The sequence below is a fragment of the Scyliorhinus torazame genome, chromosome 7 (genome assembly GCF_047496885.1).
Source record: "Scyliorhinus torazame isolate Kashiwa2021f chromosome 7, sScyTor2.1, whole genome shotgun sequence".
In the NCBI taxonomy this organism is placed as follows: domain Eukaryota; kingdom Metazoa; phylum Chordata; class Chondrichthyes; order Carcharhiniformes; family Scyliorhinidae; genus Scyliorhinus; species Scyliorhinus torazame.
This window is the reverse complement of record NC_092713.1, coordinates 133033253-133052563: the sequence shown is the minus strand read 5'-3', so window position 1 is coordinate 133052563 and position 19311 is coordinate 133033253. Positions and strand designations below refer to the sequence as shown.

The window sequence follows — 19311 nt, the reverse complement described above, 5'->3', positions numbered from 1 at the left end:
GACTGGACTGACATTCCCAGTTTCTAGTTATTAATGAAGTGCACAAATAATGTAATAATTTATCCATCACCCTGCAGAGTGTTTCAACTAGATTATCAATGCTTACTTATTTTGGAAGTGGCATCAACTCATTAAAAATACAAAGGATTCAGGCCTTGAAAGTGAAGGGTTTAGGAAACAGGAAACCAAAGAGAGGAAATGCATTGTCAACGTTTGCTCACCTGAATGAACTCATTTTCGAGCCTTGAATGAAATAATTTGTGTCAGACTGGTGCGATGTAACATATTTACATCTGCTACGGTACAGGATTAATGGAATGCAGACAATCAGTTTGAGGAATAGCAGGCTCTACTTTTCAGCCACGATCTTCAATGTGAGCTGATGCTAAAGGAATTATGCTAATTAATTTGTCATGAATTTCTATTTCTTGTATCCTTGGGAATATATTAAGACTGATTTTCACGTACTTTTGCTTACAAGGGCATCTGATATTAATGCAAACATTGTATCATCATATTCACCTGAGCGACAGTGGCATATAAGTGCCAGTGGCAGTTTTCACAGTAACTTCATTTGAAGCCTACTTGTGACAATAAGCGATTTTCATTTTCATTTCATTTCATGCATATTCACAGTTGAGTTGCTTCAAAATAGCCAACATTTAAGCCTTATTCACTTTGAACCATAGCCATATTGGCCATTACTTGTGGAAATGAAATGAAATGAAAATCGCTTATTGTCACAAGTAGGCTTCAAATGAAGTTACTGTGAAAAGCCCCTAGTCGCCACATTCCGGCGCCTGTTCGGGGAGGCTGTTATGGGAATTGAACCGTGCTGCTGGCCTGCCTTGGTCTGCTTTCAAAGCCAGCGATTTAGCCCTGTGCTAAACAGCCCCTGCTAACACTCAGAACTTCCCTTTCTACCTGCTAATACCTACAACTCAGTCCTGACTGATCAATATTTATGAAATAGACCTGTATTTCCCAAGACTTATGAATTTGTCTCTTCAGGCTAGTGCCTATGACCTTATTTTTTTCACTGGTTGCACCCTGTTTCAACATTTTCAACTCTCTTTTTGCTGGTCTCCCAAGATCCAAACTCTAGAACTGACAACTTGTTTCAAACTCTGCTGCACATCTTGCCCTGATTCAAACATGGACAAAGGAGGTGACTGCCAGAGGTGAGGTGAGAGTGACCGCCCTTGACATCAAGGCAGCATTTGACACAGTATGGCATCAAGGACCCCTAGCTGAACTGGAATCAACAGGAATCGGGGGGAAAGCCCCCACTGGTTGGAGTCATATCTGGCACAAAGGAAGATGTGGAGATGCCGGCGTTGGACTGGGGTGAGCACAGTACGAAGTCTTACAACACCAGGTTAAAGTCCAACAGGTTTGTTTCGATGTCACTAGCTTTCGGAGCGCTGCTCCTTCCTCAGGTGAATGAAGAGGTCTGTTCCAGAAACACATATATAGACAAATTCAAAGATGCCAAACAATGCTTGGAATGCGAGCATTAGCAGGTGATTAAATCTTTACAGATCCAGAGATGGGGTAACCCCAGGTTAAAGAGGTGTGAATTGTACCAAGCCAGGACAGTTGGTAGGATTTCGCAGGCCAGGTGGTGGGGGATGAATGTAATGCGACATGAATCCCAGGTCCCGGTTGAGGCCGCACTCATGTGTGCAGAACTTGGCTATAAGTTTCTGCTCGGCGATTCTGCGTTGTCGCGGGTCCTGAAGGCCGCCTTGGAGAACGCTTACCCGGAGATCAGAGGCTGAATGCCCTTGACTGCTGAAGTGTTCCCCGACTGGAAGGGAACATTCCTGCCTGGTGATTGTTGCGCGATGTCCATTCATTCGTTGTCGCAGCGTCTGCATGGTCTCGCCAATGTACCACGCTTCGGGACATCCTTTCCTGCAGCGTATGAGGTAGACAACGTTGGCCGAGTCGCACGAGTATGTACCACGTACCTGGTGGGTGGTGTTCTCACGTGTAATAGTGGTATCCATGTCGATGATCTGGCACGTCTTGCAGAGATTGCCATGACAGGGTTGTGTGGTGTCGTGGTCACTGTTCTGAAGACTGGGTAGTTTGCTGCAAACAATGGTTCGTTTGAGGTTGCGCGGTTGTTTGAAGGCAAGTAGTGGGGGTGTGGGGATGACCTTGGCAAGATGTTCATCGTCATCAATGATGTGTTGAAGGCTGTGAAGAAGATGACGTAGTTTCTCCGCTCCGGGGAAGTACTGGACGACGAAGGGTATTCTGTCGGTTGTGTCCCATGTTTGTCTTCTGAGGAGGGAGGTCCGGTTTTTCGCTGTGGCGCGTTGGAACTGTCGATCGATGAGTCGAGTGCCATATCCCGTTCGTACGAGGGCATCTTTCAACGTCTGTAGATGTCTGTTACGCTCCTCCTCGTCTGAGCAGATCCTGTGTATACGGAGCGCTTGTCCATAGGGGATGGCTTCTTTAATGTGTTTAGGCTGGAGAAGTGGAGCATCATGAGGTTATCCGTAGGTTTGCGGTAAAGCGAAGTGCTGAGGTGACCGTCCTTGATGGAGACGAGTGTGTCCAAGAATGCAACTGATTTTGGAGAGTAGTCCATGGTGAGTCTGATGGTTGGATGGAACTTCTTAATGTCATCGTGTAGTCGTTTCAGTGATTCTTCGCCGTGGGTCCAAAGGAAAAAAATGTCATCGATGTATCTGGTGTATAACATCGGTTGAAGGTCCTGTGCGGTGAGTAGGTCCTGTTCAAACTTGTGCATGAAGATGTTGGCGTATTGGGGTGCGAATTTGGTCCCCATGGCTGTTCCGTGCGTCTGGATGAAGAACTTGTTGTCGAAGGTGAAGATGTTGTGATCCAGAATGAAGCGGATGAGTTGCAGAATTGCGTCTGGAGATTGGCAGTTGTCGGTGTTGAGTACTGAGGCTGTTGCAGCAATGCCGTCGTCATGGGGGATGCTGGTGTAGAGTGCCGAGACGTCCATTGTGACGAGGAATGTTCCTGGTTCAACTGGTCCATGGGTGCTGAGTTTCTGTAGGAAGTCCGTCGTGTCGCGACAGAAGCTGGGTGTACCTTGTACGATGGGTTTCAAGATGCCCTCGATGTAGCCAGAGAGGTTCTCACACAGGGTCCCATTGCCTGAAACGATAGGGCGGCCTGGTGTGTTGGCCTTATGTATTTTCGGGAGGCAGTAGAGATCTCCAATGCGGGGAGTACGTGGGATGAGAGCATGTAGGGTGCTCTGAAGATCTGGATCCAAGGTCTTGATCAGTCTGTTAAGTTGGCGGATGTGTCCCTTGGTCGGATCTGCGGGTAACTGTCTGTAGTGTTCTTGGTTGTTCAGTTGTCGGTATACTTCTTTGCAGTAGTCCGTTCTGTTCAGTACGACAGTGGCCCCCCCTTTGTCTGCTGGTTTGATGACGATGCTGTGGTTGGTCTTGAGAGCGCGGATGGCATTGCGTTGTGCTTGGGTGACGTTCGGGGCTGTCTTGTGAATGCGACTGATGAATCTGGCATTGATTCGACTCCTGACGGCTTGAGCATACATGTCGAGTCTAAGGCAGCGGCCTTCCGGAGGGGTCCAATTCGACTCTTTCCTCTTCGGTTGCCGCACCGCAGATCTCTCGGTCTGCTGTTCCGGTTCATTGGTAGTCTGCTTGGGTTCGCTGTTGGCCTCTTGGGGTCTGTGGAAGAATTCCCGGAGCCTCATTCGCCTGATGAATTCCTCCGTGTCTGCCGCGAGACTGATGGGGTCCATTTTGGTGGTGGTGCAGAAATTGAGCCCTCTGCTGAGGACTTCGATTTCATCTGGTTGAAGGGTGTAGTCTGACAAGTTGACAATAGATTTCCCTGTATTGTTTTCTACTGTGACACCGGGGGTGGCTTGGTTGCTGCCGGTGGTGATGCCAAGTTTCTCAAGCTTTCTGTTCTTGGTATGCATATAGGTGGCATAGTATTGTTGTCTCATCTGTTTGGCGGTGTTCCGCAGCTGGTCTGCTGCATCCTGAGCGCAAGTTGAGAATATGGCCTCTATCTTGGTTTCCAGGTTGCGTCGTCTGCTGTAGAGCTGGTGTACGAGGTGGTTGAGGAGTGTGAGAGAGGTGCGACGGCAGAGTCTCTCAGCGAAGTCTGTGTTGTAGGTCGACTTGAGTGGGTTTGTGATCTGTAGCCCTTTCGGGATCTTGTCTGCTTTCTTGCATCTTTGTAGAAACTTAATGTCAGTGTCTATATGCGCGATCTTCCTGGATCTTCCACTTTGAACCGACAAAGGAAGATGGTTGTGGTGGTTGGAGGCCAATCATCTCAGCTCAAGGATATCAGTGCAGGAGTTCCTCAGGATAGTGCCCTAGGCCCTATTCATCAATGACCTCCCTTCCATCATAAAGTCAGAAGTGAGGATGTTCGCAGATGACTGCACAAAGTTCAACACCATTCACGACTCAGATAATGAAGCAGTCATGTTCAAATGCTGCAAGACTTGGACAATTTCCAGGCTTGTGCTGACAAGTCGCAAGTAATATTTACACCACACAAGTGCCAGGTAATGACCATCCCCTACAAGAGAGGATCTAACCATCATCCCTTGACATTCAATGGCATTACCATCACTGAATCCTCCACAATCAACATCCTGAGGGTTACCATTGGTCAGAAACTGAACTGAACTAGCCATATTAAAACTGTGGCTACTAAGGGCGGCATGTGGCGCAGTGGATAGCACTGGGACTGCGGCGCTGAGGACCTGGGTTCGAATCCCAGCCCTGGCTCACTCAATTTGCACATTCTCCCCATGTCTGCGTGGGTTTCACCCCCACAACCCAAAAGATGTGTAGGTTAGGTGGATTGGCCACGCTAAATTGCCCCTTAATTGAAAAAAAACTGTGGCTACCAGGGCAGGTCAAAGGTTAGGAATCTTACCCCCTAAAGCCTGACCCCCCTTAAAGCATGTCCACCATCTACAAGGCACAGGTCAGGAGTGTAATGGAATACTCTCTACTTGCCTGGATGAGTGCAGCTCCAACAACACTCAAGAAGCTCGACACCATCCAGCACAGAGCAGCCCACTTGATTGCTCCCCCTTCCACCAACATTCAAACCCTCCACCACCAACAAACAGTGGCAGCCACGTGTACCATCTACAAGATGCACTCCAGTAACTTGCCAAGGTTCCTGAGGCAGCACCTTCCAAAGCCACAACCACTACCAGCAGATATCTTGGAACCCCACCACTTGGAGCTTCCCCTCCAAGTCATTCACGAACCCGATTTGGAAATATATCGCCATTCCTTCACTGTCGCTGGGTCAAAATCCTGGAACTCCCTAACAGCACTGTGGGTGTACCGACACCTTTGGGACTGCAGTAGTTCAAGAAAACTGCTCCCCACCACCTTCTGAAGGCCACCTAGGGAGGGGCACATCTTGTAAATGAACAAAAACAAATAAGATGAGGAAGAATCGAGTGGCTTCCCTCTTTGCTCTCTCCTTGTTTGACTGCAAATAGGTGTTTTAGTTGAAAAGGATATATCTCCAATTCAGTGGGTGCGTAATTGCTTACACGATATGATCATAAAAGAACCAAGAAGACATGTTTTTCTTGAGCTTAACAAAGAAAAGAGGTTAGATTTATTATTCTTAAATTGATCGAAGCAAAATAATAAAGTACACACCAATGTTCATGCATGCAATCTTGAAGCTCTCCCACACAAATACAGGTAACAAAGTGGAGAGGGGTAGGTTGACTAAATTAAAGTCAATTTAAAACAAAAATTGGAAGAGTATGCAGTTTGTAGTATGGTGACTCAGCTGGCTTATGGCTCAATTGATGCTGAGAACCATAGAAATGATACAGCACAAGAGGGGGCCATACGGCCCATCCTGTCCATGCCGAACCAAAGACACCCAGGTATCCTTTCTAATCCCATTTTCCTGCCCATAGCCCTGCAGTCTGCAGCATTTAAGGTGTGGATACAGGTACTTTTTAAAAGAGTTAAGGCTCACCGTCTCCACCACCAACTCAAGCAGCAAGTTCAAGACCACCACCATCTGCATTAAAAGGATTTCCTCATGCCCCCTCTAATCCTTCTGCCATTTAGCTTGAATCAGGAATCCCTGGTTTTTGAACTCTCTACCGAGGGAAAAAGGTGCCTCTTGTCTACTTTATCTCGACCCTTTACAATTTTGTGCATCTCAATCATGTCACCCATCAGCATTCTCTGTTCCAAGGAAAACCACACCAACCTCTCCAATCTCTCTTTGTAGCTACAATTCTCCAGTCCTGGCAACATTTGAGTAAATCTTCTGTGCACTCCCTCCATTTTAAACTCTTCCAATTTAAATATGTGGGTGACTGAGTTTGTTGCTCTTCGGGCAATGTAGTGCTGGGTTGGGATGGTTTAAGAAATCTCTTTTGGGAGCAGGATGATCACAGTCTGCAAACGGGGCTGGAAACACAGCAGGTGGATTGGAGAAAAAAGACGTCAGGAGGGACCCAACTTTGATCCCCACTTTGACAATCTGCTTGTCCTCAGCTCTGCTGAGAAATCATGCGCTTAAAACATATAAAAGGTAGGCTAGTCTTGTGACCTATTTCTCTAATTTCCAGGGGAATTTAAAAAAGGCATTGTCTGTGTATTCCAAAGGCGATTTGATCATATCATATCTGGAAGTTAACATAGTCAGTGTCCCATTGTCCAAGCAATTTGTCTTAATGACCCATTTCCAACCGTTGAATACTCAGGTGGTTGTTAGAAATGACTTGCTAATGAGACAGGAATGTACGTAAATGTTTAAAACTTTGTTTTTAACATTACAGCTATTCATAACTGGAAGTTGTTGCTTCTGCCATTGTCATCATTCATGGGTTTCCTCTGGGTGCTCCGGTTTCCTTCCACAAGTCCCGGAAGACATGCTTGTTAGGTGAATTGGACATTCTGAATTCTCCCTCAGTGTACACGAACAGGCGCCGGAGTGTGATGACTAGGGGATTTTCACAGTGACTGCATTACAGACTAGGGGATTTTCACAGTAACTTCATTACAGTGTTAATGTAAGCCTACTTGTGACAATAATAAAGATCCAATTATTAGGATTTTGCTCGTGCTCATAACCACCCAACAATTATTTTAACGCTCGGTTCTTGCCACTTCTAGCAAAGGTTAATGTATAAAGAACCAAAGCAGGAACTCTGGTCGGTCAAGCCCTCACCAATTCAGTGACACTGAACCCGACCGTAGTATTCTTAATGTTGTAGCAAAAATTGGAATAGAATCTGGGACTTAAAAGTATGGGTCAAATAATTACTGGATTAACTCACTCAGATATTGCAGGAAGCTATCATTCTGTTATTAATATTTACTTTGTTTACTGCTGCGGAAACTTTACTAACCCTCAAAACCTCCGAGAATAATAATATAACATCCTGATTATCGTCACAAATAGGTTTACATTAACAGTGCAAAGAAGTTACTGTGTAAATCCCCGAGTTGCCACGCTCCGGCGCCTGTTCGGGTCCACTGAGGGAGAATTCAGAATGCCCAATTCACCTAACAGCACGTCTTCCGGGACCTGTGGAAGGAAACCGGAGCACCCAGAGGATACCCACTGAGACACTGGGAGAAGGTACAGACTCCACACAGATAGTGACCCAAGTCCGGAATCGAAAGCTACCTCAATAGTGCAAAGCCATTCCCTGACTGCAGTGCTATCCTGTATCATGGCGCACTGCGTTGTCATATGCAACAACTATAAAGGTCATTGCCATTTATCTTTCACAAGGAAAGAGTAAAATGATGGTCTGGATGCAAATTGTATTAAGTTGAACATATTAAAAATGTTTCCAATTCTTTCATGGGGTGTGAACGAGCCAGCATCAGTTGCCCATCCCTAATAATCCATGAGGGCAGCACGGTAGCATAGTGGTTAGCACAGTTGCTTCACAGCTCCAGGGTCCCAGGTTCGATTCCCGGCTTGAGTCATTGTCTGTGTGGAGTCTGCACGTTCTCCCCGTGTGTGCGTGGGTTTCCTCCGGGTGCTCCGGTTTCCTCCCACAGTCCAAAGATGTGCAGGTTAGGTGGATTGGCCATGCTAAATTGCCCTTGGTGTCCAAAAAGGTTAGGCGGGGTTACTGGGTTATGGGGATAAAGGGGATAGGGTGGAGGAGTGGGGCTTAAGTGTGGTGCTCTTTCCAAGGGCCGGTGTAGACTCGATAGGCTGAATGGCCTCCTTCTGCACTGTAAATCCTAAAAAATGAGGCGGTGATAATAAAGCATCTCCTTGACCAATAAAACCATAAGAAGTAGGAGCAGAAATTGGCCAATGAGCCCATCGAATCTGCTCCAGCATTCGATAAGATCATGACTGATCTGATGTGATACCTCAACTCCACTTTGCCACCTTGTCCCCCTAACCCTTGATTCCCTTATTGATTACTAACCCACAGCACTCCGTCTTATGTGTGCACGCTTACAGCTCAGTTCTCTGTTACGAGGTGGCAGTGTTGATTGTGACCTGGCTGCTGAAAACCAGTGTTTGTGTCGCAGTCTAAATTCTTCCTTCTATGGAGCAAATATCTTTGCCCAATGGCACTTGCCACAGCAAAGAATACAAGTAAAATCTTGTGACTACCAGTACTCTAGCACAAAGTATCAGAACATGCTATGCCACTGTTGTTTGTTATTTCAAAAGAGGGGAGGGGGGAAATGTGAGGGATTGGAGTGGGGGCAGATTGCGCAGATTTGTTTAGCCCTTCATGGGAAATGAGAAAAATAATATTCTCCATGTTTTTCCTGATGGTTAAGGATGGCATCACATATTAATATAGCTCTTCCATCCCTTTTTATTTCAGTATGAATTCAAAGCCAAGAACATCAAGAAGAAGAAAGTGAATATAATGGTGTCAGTGGATGGTGTCAAAGTCCTCCTTAGGAAGAAGAAGAAGGTGGGTTGACCTTGAATGATCTTTGGAGTAGTGATTTACAGCAAAGTCCATGCCCTGCCAATATGGAGCCTTCAGTCATCATCTGCTAAAGTTTTTCAGTTCTCGTGTCGGTGTGTGCAACTAGAGCAATTTGCTGTAGAATTTCTTCATTTACGATTGCTGTGGTTGTTCAGATGTTTGACCCCTTGTGTATTTATGGGACTCAGCTTTGGTCGCTGACAGAACTTGTAAACGTCTTGGTCCTTGGCTGTGGTGATGATTGAATGTGACACCTGTTTACACATGCCACTATCCATCTAGTACATCTGTGAAGTGATGAGATTGTTATCGGTAGCCCTGATTCAGATGTAACTGTTAACAATTGCAAGAGGCACTTGGGAAGTGGAGGCTTCAGGCGATCTTCATCAAGCCTGAACTTTAAAAAAAAATGCTGCATGTTATATTTGTATACCTCGTACAAAACAAAAAGCCCTGCCAGATGTCCAGCTGTGGTTTAGGATGTGGATGTATAATTGGTTATTCAAATAGAATGCAGCTTGGCATCTTCTCAGCTAGAAGCTGGAGTCCCAAATTAGGAAAATTGTTAAACAACCCAACTTCCCAGTTTTTGGTCCTCTTTACCTTACTGGCCAATTTCTCAGGCCTTCTGATTGAACCTATCAACATTTCTGATGATGCTGTATGAAATAGGCATAGAGAACCTTGTTCCACCTTGAAATTCAATGCTGGGATTATAACTATTATAGTTGGAGGTGCAGCTCCCATCCTCCTCCAGCACTGCAACCACACGCCTGGTTAGGACCCAGAAATCCAGGGGCAATGCAAAGGAGTAAAGGATCTCTGGCCCTTTTTTTAACCTGAAGCAAGAAATAGGCATTCTTTTAGAGAACAGAAGAGTGTAAGATGGAAGAGCAGGAGCAGGCCATTCAGCCCCTCGAGCCTGCTCTGCCATTCAACAAGATCATGCCCGATCTGAATGTGGCCACAATTCTACTTTCCTGCTTGGCCCCATTGTGGGGGCCAAAGCTTATCTCTTGACATCCTTGTCGATCAAAAATCTGTCTAACTCAGCCTTGAATATATTAAATGACTCCACTGTCTGGGATAAAGTATTTCAAAGATTAATGATCTTCTAGAGAAGACATTGCTCTTCATCGCCATCGTAAATGGGATATCCCTTATTCTGAAAAGGTGCCTCCTAGTTCCCCCATGACAGGAAAAATCCTCTCAGAATCTACCCTATCAAACCCCCTCAGAATCTTCCCATTTCCCACATTATACTCCATCTGCCAATTTTTTACCTACTCACTTGACCTATCTCTGTCCCTTTGCAGGCTCTTTGTGTCCTTACAACTTATATTCTTACCTATCTTCTTGTCATCAGCAAATTTGTCTACGATACATCTGTTCCTTCATTCAAGCCATCAGATTGTAAATAGTTGAGGCCCCACCAATGTTCCTGTAATTCCCCACTAGTTACAATGGCTGACCTGTAGCTGATCCAGTTATCCCAGAGAATAGATCAGGGAATCAGTTGCATTGGCTTTATATCTGTTTTTATTGGAACTTGAACCGTTCACGAATAAGGCTGTGAAAAGTTGTGTCGCAGAAGGCAGAGTATTATCTCACACTGGAAGTCAATAAAACATGGGGCGGAATTTTTTGATCTTTTTTCCAGTGTTGTCTTGGGTGGGAAATACAGAGGGCAGGCCGCCGGCTGCCTTGCCGGCTTTTCCCGCTTTATTTTTAAACTCTTTGGGGGGGGGAAATTGAAACGGTGGTCCTATGAGATTATGCTAGCATGATTCAGCCCATTGCTGAATAATAGGATAAGGTAGCAAATTTAATACTGAGATGAGGAGAAACTTACTTCTCCAAAAGGGTTGTTAATCTGTGGGAGTGTGGTAGATGCTGGGGCAGTGAGTAAATTTAAGGAGGGGGTTAGACAAATTTTTAATTGGTAATAGGTTGAAGAGTTATGGACAACGGGCAGGACAGTGGAGTTGAGGCCATGATGAGATCGGGCATGATTGTATTGAACGTTGGAGCAGACTTGAGAGGCAAAATTGCCTACTCCTGCTCCTAGTTCTGATGTTCTAAGAAATAACTATTCTGTCTGATTTCACCTTGCAGCTCTTTGTAGCCCTGTAGGTAACTGCACCTTAAGCACAAATCTGGTGTTCTTGATTAATCAGGGGATTTCTTGATTAATATGGAGATCCGGGGTTACGGGAAAAAGGCAGGAGAATGAGGGTAAGGAGCATATCTGCCATGATCAAATGGCGGAGCAGATTCGATGGGACAAGTGGCCGAATTCTGCTCCTATATCTTATGGTCTTATGGGCTGATTCAGGCCACCCCAACAGCAACTTTAACGTTTGGAAGATTGGGATGGCTTATCAGGACATATCGACCCATGCCCCAAACTCTTATGGCCTCTTATAATCCATCTGCAAATGTAGTGGCAACTCATTTTTTTATTCATTTAAAGAATGTGGGCTTTGCTGACTCGGCCATAATTAACAGCCCATCCCTAATTGCCTTTGAGAAGGTGGTGGTAAGCTGCTGCCTTGAACTGCTGCAGTCCTTGTTGTGCCATCATTCTGATAGGGAGAGAGTTCCAGGGTTTTGATGCTGTGACCACATGCTCCCACTAACCTCACGTTACCCTGTAGCATGATGTTAACTTGGGGCGTGATCTTCCAGCCATGCTGCGCCGGAAAAGCTTCTCGCTGTGCTGCAGCGTGGCCGGTGAAAGCCGGGAGACCCCGCTCCCGGGATCCACCCGGCTCGCAACGCCTTACGAGATTCAATGCAATCCCGCAAAACGTTGCAAGGAGAATCCCGCCCACAATGGACGGGATCACGTTTTGGCAAATCTGCATATTCGAGCGTGGCAGTAAGCCTTACTCTAATGTGCACATTTCCAAGGTATCTCGGGTGAGCGCTGTTCAGCACTGGTCCCCACAAATGAGGACCAGACGGAACGCACTCGTGGGCTCTCCAAGGATATCGGAGGCCTCCAGCTGCATGCCTTTTGAGCAGTGTGGTGTCCTCGCACTGGTGCCACCTGAGTACCCTGGCAATGCCAGGCTAGCACCTTGGCCGTGTCACCTAAGTGCCATCCTGGCACTGCCAAGATGGCACTGCCACGGTGCAGGTTTGCACTGTCAAAGTGCCAAGCTGCCATTTTTGTGCACGTGCGATTGGGCTGGGATTGCCCACTGTGGGTGTTAGAGGGTGGAGGGGCCGCGGGACCCTCCCATGTTGTGTTCCAGCTGGGGGGAGGTTGGGGATTTTATTTGTGGGCCCCGGAGATCGGGACAGCATTGATAAATGGCATCCCAATCTCTCATTACAATCGGCAATTCTGGCGAGCGTAGCTCCCCGTTGTAAAAATGGGGCTATGTGCAGCCTTGGACGCGCGTTCCCCATTCAGGCCCCTTATTCAACACGAGTAGCGTTGAATAGCCACGTGTTTCTCAGCAGTGGACTTTGTTCGCTTTTGGGAAGATCGCCCCCTTAGTGCCACACATGCCACTCATGTTCCCCCAGCTACCCCCATGGTCCCTTCTAGCCCCTATGCCAACTCATGCTCCACCTTCCTTTTCGCTCACACCGTCTAAACCAACTGACCCAGTATCCACCCTTGGGCAAACCTCAGGACCCCCCACCTCCCACACAAACCGGTGCCCCCCCCCCCACCCAACCGACCTGTATGAGGATATAAGGTATGGAAAGCAGTCGAGCATTAATAATGCAATAATGATGGGCAGCACGGTGGTACAGTGGTTAGCACTGCTGTCTCACGTGCTGAGGACCCGGGTTCTATCCTGACCCCGTGTCACTGTCCATGTGACGTTTGCACATTCTCCTCGTGTTTGCGTGGGTCTCACTCTCACAACCAAGAGGTGCAGGGTAGGTGGATTGCCCACGCTAAATTGCCCCTTAATTGAAAACAAAGAATTGGGTACACTAAATTCATTTTTTTTTAAAATGCTATAGTGATAACACTAGGGATTATGTACACAAATGGCTATTGGAGCTGCATCACAGATTTTTTAAATTCCTAGACATAGGCAGGCTACTTATTTTTTCAAATTTATAAAAGGCAGGAGATTTAAATAGCTTGACAGCTTGACACTTCCACATGAGCATTTACGTTTGCTCTAAAAATGCATAACTCACACAATGCAGGATAAAGCTCTCGCTCCAGTGAAAATGAGGCAAATTTGATCTAATGAGTTCAAATGACCCTGTTGATTTTGAGTTTCCCTCGTGTGGTTTACATCCTGCCCTCTTTCCCCTACCAACGATAACATAATTTGTCCTTAATGGGGACAGGACTTCCGTATCTGGGTCTCGCCTGCCATTTTTAACGTTCCCCAGAGTTCCCACGACACTGGTAAATTTCACGCCACTGTATCCTTCGAGGAAGAGCTTTAATAAATACAGAAGGGAACTCGATTGTCTTTGTCTGAGTTGTGCACAAAATGGGATTTGAAAAAATAGAGTATGGGAAATAGTTTGTGTAAGTGTCCAGACCTCCTAGCTGTCATATGTATTTTTAAAAATCAATTCACCTATGAAGTAACAGTCTCCTCTAAGGACATCTGAGAGATCAATACAAGAGATATCCTATTTCCATTTATGTTTGGTAGCCAAGTTATGAAGAAGTAACCCGTTGGTAAACAAGTGTTGCAAGTGTATGGGGCGAATTCTCCGTTAACCGGCAGCAATATCGGGAAAGACTATTGGGCGGAGAAATTTTCCGATGCTGAAATTGCGACAGATGCCGATTTATCGCCAAATCGCAGTGCTCCAGCACCTCGACAGTGGCGTCAATGTGTTTCAGAACGCATGTACAGTAGACACCGTTTGCATATCATTAGCGGGCCCGACCTGGTATTCTCTGGCGCCACCGCGATTCTCTGCCTCCAATGGTGGCGAGATTCATTTGTGCTTTTAAAAATCGTGAAACCGGTGTGGCGACTGCTGAGGGAGAGAGAGAGGGGGTACAGAAGGTGTCCAACATCGCCATAGTTTACTGACAGTTGTGCCGCTTTCGGCGGGCTTCTGCCAGAGCCTGGGGGAGTAGTGGGAGGTGGCCAGGAGGTGGGCTGTGGGGCGGAGTGGACGAGCATGGCGCACTATTGTCACAGACGGCAAGGCAGCCATGCAGCTGCACACACTGCACCAGCCCACTGTGAACTTAGGGCCACGGGTCGTATAGGTGACCCCCCATGGCACCGCTCTGGGTGCCCCCAGGCCCCAGCCGACCCATCAGTGGGATGTGTGCGCTCCAGCACAACCAGTGCCATTTTTTGGGCTTAGATAAGCGTGTGTGGGGAATGTAATGTGTATGTGTGGCTGCAGCTTGTCAGCCTCCTGAGTGTCGAACACGGACCCTGCACCGTTTTTCATTGGAATCGATTGTGTTCCACGTGGCGCCGGTGCTAGCCCCTCAATGGTAGCAGAATCGGTCCAGGTGCGGCGCCGGGTTTTCTGTAGTAAAAGCCCACGGATTCTGCATTGGCGTCAACACATAGTCTCAGAAACGGAGAATCTCACCCTTGATGTGTGTGTTGATTTGCTTTCTCTGACCTGGTATTTAACTTTTGTTAGACCTCATACCTCTCCAAGAAGCTAGAATAGGTTCTCGTAGTCAGGTGCTGGCAGATGACCTGCTTGGACTTAATTCATGTTTCCACAATTCAGTTTTCCTCCCCCTTTCCCATCTGGAGGGCGGCTGTGTTTCTCCTCCAGCAGAGCAGCATGTTGCAGATTGACATGCCACACCAACGTTACATCATGCGGGTTCCAATCTCCACTGCCACCATAACAGATGAACTGTAACTGTAACTGTTCCTGGCTGAGGGGAGTAATCCAAATGGACTAGCTCCATTTCCTGCTCCACTCCCAATTTTAACACCACTGGAATTTGGATGTAGGTGAGATTCCCACTGGACTCTGACCAAGTTAATCAGTACCAATCATCCCATTGGGCAGATGACCACAATGGCTTTTTAACCCGCTTTTGATCAGGGCGGCCGCAATTGTCAGGTAAAGAAATCAGGACGCCTGAGCCATCCTCTGGTGCCTTGTCTCATTCATTCATAAACTTTGTGCATGTATTTATTGACTCTAACCTAACAGCCTGACTTGGGATAGTCAGACCTGAAGTCTGGTGTACTGGACATAATGTAGGCAACAGGGTGTCATTGGAAGCATTGCAGCTACATTGGAGTATGTCTATTTCGACTGTAATTTCATACTAATAAATTGAAAATGGTAGCTTTACACCTATAACAGTCTGGTATGTAAACAAACGTGGAGAGAACTACTTTGGATAAAGCAAGGAGAAGGATTATGATGTATTCAGTTCGAACTTTCATCTCAGAAATAACTGTGTTATTACTACCCAAAATGTTTTATTGGATTCTCTATTGTATTCTGCACTTCATCAAAAAGTGAATCAAAAATGGCACGAAACTTGCAAGTAATTTTCAAAACACTGTGGATGAAGTGTTCATTACTTTGCTGCTGCCATGTGTCCATTGGCCCAGAGTGACACTGTATGCTTTAAAGGGGAACACTTAGAAATAAAAGATTTTAGCATCCTAGTTTGCTTTCGAAACACTTGAAGACACACCATTTTCGAGTGAATATTATGACGCAGCATTGCTCAGAAGGAATATAATAACTTCAGAAATACAGATAGTTTAATGATGATTCAGATTGCAGTCTGGCTTGCGCAGAGAGTTCTGATTTAATTTATTCTTAAAAAGACCGTGAGGAGGAATTGATCAGATGCCGATCAGACTCACTCATTCGTCTGCAGAGCAACTCTGACAGAATGGGATCGGTGCTGCTCAATGCCCATTTACAGAGGCACTGAGATAGTTTTGCCATTGCTTTATCAACCCTTTCCTGCTGCAATATTTTAAGCTTTGGGAGCTTTTCAAGGTGTTTGGATGACCCTGTTTCATGAAAAGTGAGGGGTGTGTGCTGTCGATTGATTTCCTATCTGAAAACCTATGCCAGAAGAAATTTTTTTCATTTTTAACATCAGTAAATTTTTGTTCATATGAGCGGTGTGCTGTTCCTGATTTACTTTTAGGAAATATCATTGTTATAAAGTGGATCTCTGGTCAAGCACTGAAATATTTTATTGTAAGTAATGCTTAAATTAATGTACTGAAGGCTTGCTGTTCCCGTGGTTCAGCATTTGAGGTTTTCTTAATTTGATTCATCGAAGCACTAAGTACATTTTGTACTGCTTTCTCTTGTGGGGTGTTAGCAGGCTGGAGTAGGAGTGAGTTTTTGTGGTAATGAATTGGTGCCTTTCTATTTTGGATTATTAATTCTGTTGTTAATCATTGTATACTTTAGATGGTCAAGAGTCTAGAAGCTAAGGACGAGGACAGGAGAGTGACCCCGACTTCATTCTGGATGACTCTCCTTGTAAGTCGTTTTGGAATATTAAATCTCGACATCACGTTGTTTGTACATGTTTTCATTTAAATAATGGGCAGGATTTTCCGGTCCGCCAGCTGCATGTTTCTCTGCCGATTGTCAATGGGTTTTGTCATTGTAACCACCCCACGCTGCCTCGAAACCCGCTGGAGGGGATGCGCTGCCCGATTGGGACAACTGAATCGTGACGACCGGAGAATTCCGGCCAATATATTTTTGAGAACATATTTGAAACATATATATTTTTTATCATTACTATATAATTTCAATATATTTAGTAAAAGCCAAAGAAAGTCTCGCATTTATCTATTTCATTCATTGATGGAATGTGGATATCTCTGGTTATGATGGCATTTATTGTCCATCCCTAATTGTCCTAGAGAAGGTGATGGTGGGCAGGCGTCTTGAACACTGCAGTCCAAGTATTGTCGGAGCACCCACAGTGCTATTAGGGAGGGAGTTCCTTGACTCGGTGCCAGTGAAGGAACGGCGATTATAGTTCCAAGTAAGGATGGTGTGTGGCTTGGAGGGGAACCTGCCACTGGTGGGGTTCCCATGCATCATACGGAGGTCATGGGTGTGTAAAGTGCTGTTGAAGAAGCTTTGGCGAGTTGATGCAGTGCATCATGTAGATGACACACACGGCTGCCACCACTGCGTGTGGGTGGTGGAGGGAGTTGTTAAACAAAGGAGAACCAGTGGACGTGATTTATTTAGATTTCCAGAAGGTGCTGCATAGGATACTGTTAACTAAGTTAAGAGCTCATGGTGTTAAGGGTAAAATCCTGGCATGGATTGAAGATTGGCTGACTAACAGAAGGCAGAGAGTGGGGAGAAAGCGGCCTTTTTCAGGATGGCCGGTGACTAGTGGTGTGCTTCGGGGGTCTGTGCTGGGACCACAACTTTTCACAATATACATTAATGATCTGGAAGAAGGAACTGAAGGCATTGTTGCCAAATTTGCAGATGATACAAAAATCTGTAGAGGGACAGGTAGTATTGAGAAAGCAGGGGAGCTGCAGAAAGACTAGGAGAGTGGGCAAAGAAGTGGCAGATGGAATGCAATGTGGAAAAGTGTGAGGTTATGCACTTTGGAAGGAGGAACAAAGGCAGACTATTTTCTAAATGGGGAAATGCTTAGGGAATCAGAAGCACAAAGGGACTTGGGAGTCCTTGTACAAGATTCTAAGGTTAATGTGCAGGTTCAGTCAGCAGTTTGGAAGGCAAATGCAATGTTAGCATTCATGTCGAGAGGGCTAGAATACAAGACCGTGGATGTACTTCTGAGGCTGTATAAGGATCTGGTCAGGCCCATATGGAGTATTTTGAGCAGTTTTGGGCCCCATATCTAAGGAAGGATGTGCTGGCCTTGGAAAGGGTCCAGAGGAGGTTCACAAGAATGATCCCTGGAATGAAGAGCTTGTCGTATGAGGAACGGTTGAGGACTCTGGGCCTGTACTTGTTGGAGTTTATAAGGATGAGGGGGGATCTTATTGAAACTTACAGGATACTGCGAGGCCTGGATAGAGTGGACGTGGAGAGGATGTTTCCACTTGTAAGAAAAACTAGTACCAGAGGACACAATCTCACAAATCACTGAGTGTCTTTAAGACAGAGATAGATCAGTTCTTGATTAATAAGGGGATCAGGGGTTATGGGGAGAAGGCAGGAGAATGGGGATGAGAAGAATATCAGCCATGATTGAATGGCGGAGCAGACTCGATGGGCCTAATTCTGCTCCTATGTCTTATGGTTTTATGGAGTGAATGCTTGCTGGGGCGGATGGGTGTCAGTCAAGCAGGCTGCCTTGTCCTGGATGATGTTTAGCTTCCGTTATGTGGGACCTGCACTCCTCCAGGCAAGTGGAGAATATTCCAGCACACTCTTGACTAGTGACTTGTAAATGGTGGACGGGCTTTGGGGATTCAGGAAATGAGTAGCTCACAGCAGAATTCCCACCTCTGACCTGTAGCACCTTTCAAGACCTCAAAGCACTTTACAGCCAATGCGCTATTTTTTTGAAATACTCTTTTGTAGGAACTGCAGTTGCTAATTTGCGCATAGCAAGACCACGCAAACTACAATAAGGTGATGTCCAGATAGTTTGTTTCAGTGATTTTGTTTTAAAATTTGGAGTACCCAATTCTCTTTTTTTTTTCAAATTAAGGGGCAACTTAATGTGGTCAATCCACTTACCCTGCAAATCTTTGGGTTGTGGGGGTGAGACCAACACAGACACGGGGAGAATGTGCAAACTCCACACAGACAGTGACCTGGGGCCGGGATCGAACCGGGGTCCTCAGCACAATGAGGCAGCAGTGCTAACCACTGTGCCACCATGTCACCCCCAGTCTGTTTCAGTGATGATGTTTTGGGGATAAATGCAAGCCAGTAAAATAGTAATACGTTGTAATATACGGGGATGGTTTAGCACATGGAGCTGGTTTAGCACAGGGCTAAATAGCTGGCTTTTAAAGCAGACCAAGGCAGGCCAGCAGCGCAGGTTCAATTCCCGTTCCAGCCTCCCCGATCAGGCGCCAGGATGTGGCGACTAGGGGCTTTTCACAGTAACTTCATTTGAAGCCTACTTGTGACAATTAGCAATTTTCACTTTTTTTTTTATTTGCCATTACATTATATGAGAAGAGAATATACATTTTCAGTTTGTTTTCAGAAAAACACGACCTGTACTCTGTGTCTTTGCTAATGGATCTAGGAGCTGTGGGTGAAAATTGATGAGGTACCCATGGTTGGGGCTTGATTGATCCTAATTTGGCACGAGAGATATGGAGTAGGGGGAGAAGGAAGTCAACTGAAAGTCACTTTTCTCTGGTGTTTTAGTTCTTTTGCTCCAGTGATTTGATGTAAATTTGGTCGTCAGCGAAGCCAGCAAA

At 45.9% G+C, this 19311-nt stretch overlaps 1 protein-coding gene across 5 annotated transcripts in view; it reads left to right on the top strand.

The window, feature by feature from the left end:
* The window catches only part of nos1apa (nitric oxide synthase 1 (neuronal) adaptor protein a), a 595509-nt gene that overhangs the window by 258583 nt on the left and 317615 nt on the right, over nt 1-19311 (top strand). For 3 of the 5 annotated variants that reach the window (XM_072511503.1, XM_072511505.1, XM_072511507.1), the window contains 2 exons: nt 8849-8941; nt 16334-16405. In XM_072511503.1, coding sequence (XP_072367604.1) covers nt 8849-8941; nt 16334-16405 — 165 coding nt within the window. The remainder of the gene's footprint in view (nt 1-8848; nt 8942-16333; nt 16406-19311) is intronic. The other 2 variants (XM_072511504.1, XM_072511506.1) reach the window with 1 other exon arrangement.